The following is a 7,928-nucleotide window of genomic DNA, read 5'->3' on the forward strand; positions in this document are numbered from 1 at the left end:
CCATGGGACCACTCCGCTCAGCCATGAGGTTTATCGTGAGAAGGCTGGACTAGTGGCTTTGAGGTTTATCGTGAGAAGACTTCGAGCAAGAGGGACCTGACGCCATGAGCAAGCCTACATGTCAAAAAGAACGGAGGAAGATGAAAACATCAGCAACTAGGCCAGGGAGGGGTCCTGACTCAGGTACTCCGACACTCAAGTTAGACATAGAGATGAAGAAAATGGTGAAGAATAGGAGTGATGAACAGATAGTCCTGATAGCAAAGTGTACTTGTGCATGCCTATAGGTGGAGACCCCTTACATAGTGTTGTTTTCTCTCTGCACAAATATTATTGCATTTTTAAAATAGGACCAACCCATCTAACACACCGTAGACTTTTATAAATTATATCGCCCCCTCTGTGCCTACAGGGTGGAAACTTTGATAGCGATTACACAAGATGACAAAATGGGATATTGGACTATTGGTACACTTTAACGGTGGGCTATTCGAGTCCCTTCTGTTGTCTGATCAGGCTTCACCCTTTAACGAGTCTTGTCAGCTGCGGAAGGTTATATACCTCGAGGATTATATTCGACCTCCATCGGACAAGGAGTTTGGTCGGATAGTAGATCCAGAGGGTTCAATCAGCTAGGGAGACTCGAGATCCAATCAAACCAAGAGGACTCAAGATCTGACTAGATGAGGCATCTAATTGGATAAAATGCCTACTTGGAGTAGGGGTGAGTATTCGGTTAATTCGATCCATAAATTAACCGAATTAATCGAAAACCGATTTAGTGTTGGCTAACTGAATCAAATCAAAATTTTACTAAAACTGAATTAACTGAATTAGTTATTTCAGTTAACACCAAATTAACTAAATTTGTTTAAAATAACAATAAAAAAAATTTATACAAAATTAATATCAAATTAATCGAATTAACCGAATGCTCACCCCTAACTTGGAGTCAGTCGGCCATTTTTGTCCCGTATTCATGGCAAGAACTTGGGTAGTGTGATTATCCTCGATTGTTGAGGACTCGGCCTCCGATCAGACAAGGAGTCTGATATAACAATAATTTTAGAGGGTCCAATCAAATCATGGGGACTCGAGTTCTCATCAAACTAAGAGGACTTGGGATTCAATTAGACAAGGCATCTAATTGGATAAGATGTTCGTCCACTCGGAGTTAGTCAGTTAGCCTTATCCTGTATTCAATGGAGGAACTTGAGTATCGTGATTATCCCTGATTGTTGACCTCTCTCTAATTTTGACTGCTACTTCAGTTGATCCTCTTTACTTTGACTTAAACTTCTAAGACCTCTTATTTGCTGTATTAATAGTGTTAGATTTGAACGTCTGAAAAGTATCTTCAAAGGAAGCATATGCCAATTCCTTGTTGATATCACAAAGGTGAAGAACCACATAAAATCACTTCATTCGGTCTCATAATTTCTGATATTTCACAAGGAAAACAAAATATCATCTCCTCAATTCTCATTATTATCAGTTGGGAAAATTAAGCAACGTCATTACAAAATTAAAGATTGAAAAAGCAAATATATATATGTAGCTAGAATTATCAAACGCATGCAGATAATTTATAAGCTAGATTCATTTGTTGACGACTCTGCACGACTTGCGAATCTGTCCCTGTTTCCCGGTGAGCACCTGGATGGCGCCCATCCTCACCATGGCGCCGCCGAACAGAGTCGGGAAGCTGGAGCCGGTGGCCAGGGCCTTGACGGTGGCGTTGGTCAACTTATCGGTCGCAATGTTCTGGTCCACCTTGAGGATGCCTCTCCTCGCCAGGATCTGCTTGTAGTAGCTGTTGTCCACCGTCAACGGTGTTCTCTGATCGAGGACAATGAAGTTGTTGGCGGTAGGTCTCGATGAGGGGCACGTGGACTTGAGCCTGGAGACGAGGGCGGGGTCCATGGCGGGATCGGCCTTGCCGGAGTTGTTGTAGTTGTAGAGCCGTGGTCGGACGAAGGAGCAGTGAGTGATCCCGACAGTGTGAGCCCCTGTATTAATTAAATTAAGAGACTATATAATTAACAAGTTAAGAATTCTAATTACTAGCTACTTACTGGGGTTTAAAAAATGAAATGATCGGTAAGCATATATTATATATATATAATCTTATACCAAGTAGTAGCACTGTGTCTGATGCACTGAGCCCTTTAGTTTTGAACTTGGCAATAGCCTGAGAAGCAGATAATGTATGTCCAGGGAGATTACTGTCGGCTTCCGATGCGACTGAGACGTTGCCATCCCTCCTCCCCGTTTGAACTGAATAAGTATACTGGTTCCCACCGCCCTGTATGAATGCAAAACGTACGAAATGTTTTATCAAGAAACCCAAATTAACAAATTGAATTATGAATGATCGAAGAATTTAATATATTTTACCAGGACGACAGCATCTCTGGTGGCAATGGCGATGATATCAGCGCAGGAGACGACGCCGGGGCACTTGCTCTCCAGAGCAGACTTCACCTGGTCGATTACGTCGTAGCCATTGACGCTTTTGTTTGGGTCTGCATCCTTCTCGGCTTTCTTCCCACCTTTCCCATCCAAAAGTATGGAAGCGTCGCATCCCTAATTAATTCATTTAATTCAATCGTATGATCGATCGATCAAAACTTAATTAACTCCGATCAATTCTAATTCTAATTCTAATTCTAATTCTTGAAATATATAATTATATAATTATATATAGTAGTACCCTGACGAAGCAGTCGTGGAAGTGGAGGCGGAGGAGGATGGGAACGATGGTTCTATCACGAGAAAAGCGGGAGGCGATGATCCTCTTGACTGTCGCTTCCACGTCGGTGCCGTTGCATTTCCCTTTATAGAATCCCACCTGCAGAGCACCGTGGCCGGTGGGGACGACGGCCAAGAGGCAAAGCAGAGCAAGGGTGGCGGCGGCGGTGGCTATGGCCATTTTGCTTTCTGGATATATATTAATTGCTGGCGATTGATCAAGCAGGTTGTTGAAGAGAGGAGGCAGGATACCGGTGTTTATATAACATGATTTGGCCTTGCAATGTGCTTGGATTGAGATAGTCGACGTGCAGTGCTTGTTTCCACGACGTGCTGGCCGAGAACAAGAATCTAGATTTAGATTATATATATAAATATCCAGTCGCCGCCGATTTTAATATTCCAATTTCTTCCCTTTCTTTGGCCAATTCCTTAATAATTTGTAATGCCATCATGCTTGGCCAGTTGGGTATAGGATGATTCAAACAAATGATAATGTTTCATTCGTCCCGTACTAGTTATATATTGCAGATCCATGGCAAAAATGAGTTATAAATTGATATCATGCCGAGAAAAAAAAATTCTTCCTATATTAACCAACTACAAGCAATTTTTTCCTGAAAAGCACTGTTTATCACTCTATTATAAATGAGATTATTAAAGGCGTTGACATGATAAAAAAACCCATACATCGTCGTCAAAGTTGGGGAGCAATAAAGGCTACAATATTCAAGTCAACCACACGGAACGAGTGGAATTTCCCTGAGAGGACATGATTTAACACTAACAAAATTAAGGTTGGGTTGGAATAAAAAAAAAATAGAGTTAACTGCCCAAATTAGCAACTGGCGTAATAAAAGAAGATAAGGCAGTTTGCATCCTTCCTCATAGCAACAATACGACAAAATTGTAAGAGGCCATTAATAGTTTTTTCGTAAATAGGATAATTTCTATGTCAATTGTCAGATTAATAAAAGAAAAGAGCATTCGTATCCTAATACTAATTTGATGAATAATTCTTTTTTATCATAAATTTAATCAGGGATATTTGGGGAAAAAAACTTAGAAAGGAGTGTGAATAACGTGTGTCATTTTTTTCATAATTTTCAAAAAATACATAGCAGAAATTAACTTAATCAAAGTAATGCTAATATTTTATTTTTATTTGGTTCATAATCAATGCTCTAGGACGTCGCAGTATTATCTCTCTTATCGCCTCATCTTATTCCACCTCCGAATCATCCGCATTGTCGTATACCTTCAATGGGGGTCAGCTTTCGGACCCTCGCCGCCAATGGACGCTGATCTGATCATGCTCCGTCTTTGCTGAGTTCCGGCCTTTGAGCCGAGGCTACATTCCCATCCTCACATCGTTGTCTTATTTGGGTGTGTCCATTGTACCCCGGTCTGCATGCCAATTTCATATCCCGACCTGCGGACTAATATTTTATCCTAGCCTGTGTGCCGATGTCTTATCCCAGCCTACGCGCCGATGTCATAACTCGGCCTACCTGCCGAGGCCGCATCAGGTTTTGTGCCACCGCGTCCGGCTCCTCGTCGTTAGATCTAGCTCTTCATTCGGCTCGGCGTCATCTGCTCTCCCGAATCACAACCACTCGAGCAGCGTCCTATTCAAGGACGCCCCATGGGCCAAGGTACATTTTTCGTACTCACCCCTCATCTATTTAACTATTATATTATTAACCAGTTACTCATATATTCATTGGATCTACTTTGAGTCTCGGAATTTCAGGGACCGAGGGCAACCCGGTCACTGGCTGCAGGTAGTGTTGACTAGAGGACTTTTGACGACTTGGTCAACATAGAAGCCATCACAGCATACCCCCTTGGGATGTCGCGATTCGGTCAACATTTCATCCACCTCACCCGGCGGTTCGTCTGACATAGATTCCGGACAGGATCAATTTGGCATCATATGTGGGAATCTTCTCCATCTGTTCTGGAACGTGAAGATAGACAACGTCGGGAGGTTCTCTGCCATTATCACAGTCTCGGAGGATCCCAACGAACATATTATCTTCTACCCTCACTCCACGGGTATCCGGGAGTCAAGGAATTGAGTTGGAGATTTAGCTGGCCGACATGTTAGTTTTCCATTATATTTTTTCCCTGACTCCGCAGGTATTCGGGAGTCAAGGGATCGAGACCAACCCTCAATCGGTTGGCACGGCTCCTCAATCAGGTATGCTACGGGCTCTGCTCACTTTTTACGATTATAGGATCTGTTATACCCCCTGATAAGAGAGTAAGACTCTAATTCCTTATCAAATACTATGGTCTTCGATCTTTGATCGGACACTAGGGGCTCAGCTCCCCGATCATACATTAGGGGCCCAACTCCTCGATCAGACACTAGGGACACAACCTCCCAATCAGTGACACAGTACAACTTCCCGATCAGGATCTAGGGGCCTCACTCTTTGATTACAGGCTAGGAACCTTACTCTCCGATCAGGGGCAAGGAGCCCAGCTCCCCGATCATGTGTGTTATAGGCTCTGCACCCTTCACCATGGGGCTCTGCACCCTTCACCATGGGGCTCTGCATCCACTCACTGCTATAACTCTGCACCTATAGCTCTGCACCCTTAACCATGGGGCTCTGCATCCTCTGGCTGTTATAGGCTCTGCACCCTCTACCATAGGACTCTACATCCTCTTACTGCTATAGGCATGATACTCTATTACTACTATATGCTCTGCATCCAACACCTATTTTGCATCCTCTTACATCTACAGGCCCTGCTCCCTTTACCCACGGTGCTCTGCTTCCTTCTACTGATACGGACTCTGCTCCCTTATATTGCCATGGCTTCGCTCCCTTTGACAGTCAGGGTTCAGATTACTATCTTCTTTCCTCGCTCCATGGGTATTCGGGAGTTGAGAGACCAAGACAGATCCTCGATCGGTCGACACCACTTTGCGATCTGTTATGACAAAGGCTTTGCTCCCTCATATTGCTATAGGCTCCGCATCTATGGACTTCAGGGCTTAACCTCCCCGTTCGGGGTCAAGCGTTCTTCACTGGTCTTAGACCAGCCTATCGGATCCCTTATATCCCCCGTTCGGTGTCGAGCAGCCTTCATTGGTTTTAAACCAGCCCATCGGATCCCTTATCTCCCTCATTTAGGGTCGAGTGGTCTTCACTAGTTTCAGACCAACCTATCAGATCCCTTATCTCCCCCGTTTGGGGTCGATCGGTCTTCACTGGTCTCGGACCAGCTTATCAGATCTCATATCTCCCCTATTCAGGGTTAAGCTATCACCATCGGTCTCGGACCAGAGTATCACCCCCGGTCTCAGATCGGAGTATCGTTAACGATCTCTCGGTCGAGCCTACAGACCAATTCTCGGTTAGGCTTCCAGACCAATTCTCGGTCGGATTTCCAGACCAATTCTCGGTCGGGCTTCCAGACCATTTCTTGGTCGGGCTTCCAGATTGCTTCTTAGTCAGACCTCTAGATTGCTTCCTAGTCAAGTCTCCAGATTAAGTCCTGGTCAGACCTTCAGATCAAGTCCTGGTCAGGTCTCTAGATCAAGTCCTGGTCAGACCTCCAGATCAAGTCCTGGTCAGACCTCCAGATCAAGTCCTGGTCAGGTCTCTAGATCAATTCCTGGTCAGGTCTCCAGATCAAGTCCTGGTCAGACCTCTAGATCAAGTCCTGGTCAGACCTCCAAAACAATTCCTGGTCAGGTCTCCAGATTAAGTACTAGTCAGGCCTCCAGATCACTTCTCGGTCACGACTCCAGACTCTCGTCCCAGCGCGAGTTATAAGTAAGCTTACTCTCACGCCTCCAAACTCTTGCCCCAGCGCAAGTTATAAGTGAGCATGCTCTCACGCCTCCAGACTCTCGCCCCAGCGAGAGTTATAAGTGAGCATGCTCTCATGCTTCCAGACTCTCACCCCAGTGCGAGTTATAAGTGAGATTGCTCTCACGACCAACGACCTCTCGGTCGGGACTCCAGACTCTCGCCCTAGCGCGAGTTATAAGTGAGCATGCTCTCACGCCTCCAGACTCTCGCCCCAGCGCGAGTTATAAGTGAGCATGCTCTCATGCTTCCAGACTCTCGCCCGAGTATGAGTTATAAGTGAGCTTGCTCTCACGATCAACGACCTCTCAGTCGGGACTCCAAACTCTCGCCCTAGCACGAGTTATAAATGAGCATAGTCTCACGCCTTCAGACTCTCACCTCAGCGTGAGTTATAAGTGAGCATGCTCTCACGCCTCCAGACTCTCGCCCCAATGTGAGTTATAAGCAAGCATGCTCTCACGACCAACGTCCTCCCGATCAGGCTCTCACACTCAACTACTAGTCGGTCGGGTTACTCCCTAGTCAGGGGCTCACCTCACTCGTCACTTTGCTCGGCACTCATCACACTTGCTTCACTCGCCGATCTACTCGGCACTCTCCATTCACGTTTTTGCTCACCACTATTGCTCGATCGGCACTCAATGCTCACTCGCCGCTCTGCCCGGCACTCACCATGCTCACCTCACTCGTTGCTTTGCCCAGCACTCATCACACTCGCTCCATTCGTCGCTCTGACCGACACATCGTTCGTGACTTGTCGTTTTGCTCGGCACCCACCATTCTCATCTCAATCACCGCTATGCCCGACACTCACCGCTCTTGCCTCCCTTGCCGCTTTGCCCAGAACTCGTCCCTAGCATCTCACTCATCGCTTTGCCCCGCATTTGCTGCTCGGTCGATACCCGCTTTCCTCCTAGATTGACATTTGCATAACCGCCTGATTATTCTGCTCCCGTTCGTGCTCAATCCACAGGCTTTGCTCTCAATCGATTTCAATCTCTCGGGATCCGCGCCAGACTCAGCTCACAAAGCCTTTGCTCCCATTTGTGCTTAATCCATGGGCTCTGCTCCCATTCTCATTTAGTCTCAGGTTCCGTGTCTATCCAACGCATAGGCTTCGCGCCCACTTGGCATTCTTTTGATCACCTGGTTGGCCTTCTCTTAGTCGATCGATCAGTATCGCTTGGCTATTTGCTCGGTCGTTTGCTTTGTATCAGTCGACATTTTTCTCGGTCGCGCCCATGGCTTTGCTCGTCCATCATTCTCTCTATTGCTCGGTCGCGATTTATTATCGCTTGGTCAGCATTTTCTCGAGCATGCACTCGGCTTTGCCCACTCGTTCTC

At 46.0% G+C, this 7,928-nt stretch overlaps 1 protein-coding gene across 1 annotated transcript; it reads right to left on the minus strand.

The window, feature by feature from the left end:
* Positions 1-1,585: 1,585 nt before the first annotated feature.
* LOC121979728 (peroxidase 57-like) lies at positions 1,586-2,932 on the minus strand. The gene is made up of 4 exons (XM_042531710.1): positions 2,714-2,932; positions 2,398-2,586; positions 2,134-2,305; positions 1,586-2,009 (listed from the first exon to the last, which is right to left on the minus strand). Exons 1-4 carry the CDS (start codon positions 2,930-2,932, stop codon positions 1,600-1,602), a joined length of 990 nt encoding a protein of 329 aa, XP_042387644.1. The 3' UTR covers positions 1,586-1,599.
* Between the last annotated feature and the right edge of the window lie 4,996 nt (positions 2,933-7,928).

Source organism: Zingiber officinale, chromosome 5A (genome assembly GCF_018446385.1).
Source record: "Zingiber officinale cultivar Zhangliang chromosome 5A, Zo_v1.1, whole genome shotgun sequence".
Lineage (NCBI taxonomy): Eukaryota > Viridiplantae > Streptophyta > Magnoliopsida > Zingiberales > Zingiberaceae > Zingiber > Zingiber officinale.

Bases quoted from the DNA above. Each gene is read 5' to 3' on its own strand.
- LOC121979728 (XM_042531710.1), bottom strand. From the start codon at position 2,932: ATGGCCATAGCCACCGCCGCCGCCACCCTTGCTCTGCTTTGCCTCTTG. The intron at 2,306-2,397 runs GTAAAATATATT...GCATTCATACAG, and splicing joins CCAGAGATGCTGTCGTCCTG to GGCGGTGGGAACCAGTATAC. The intron at 2,010-2,133 runs GTATAAGATTAT...TAATTAATACAG, and splicing joins AGACACAGTGCTACTACTTG to GGGCTCACACTGTCGGGATC.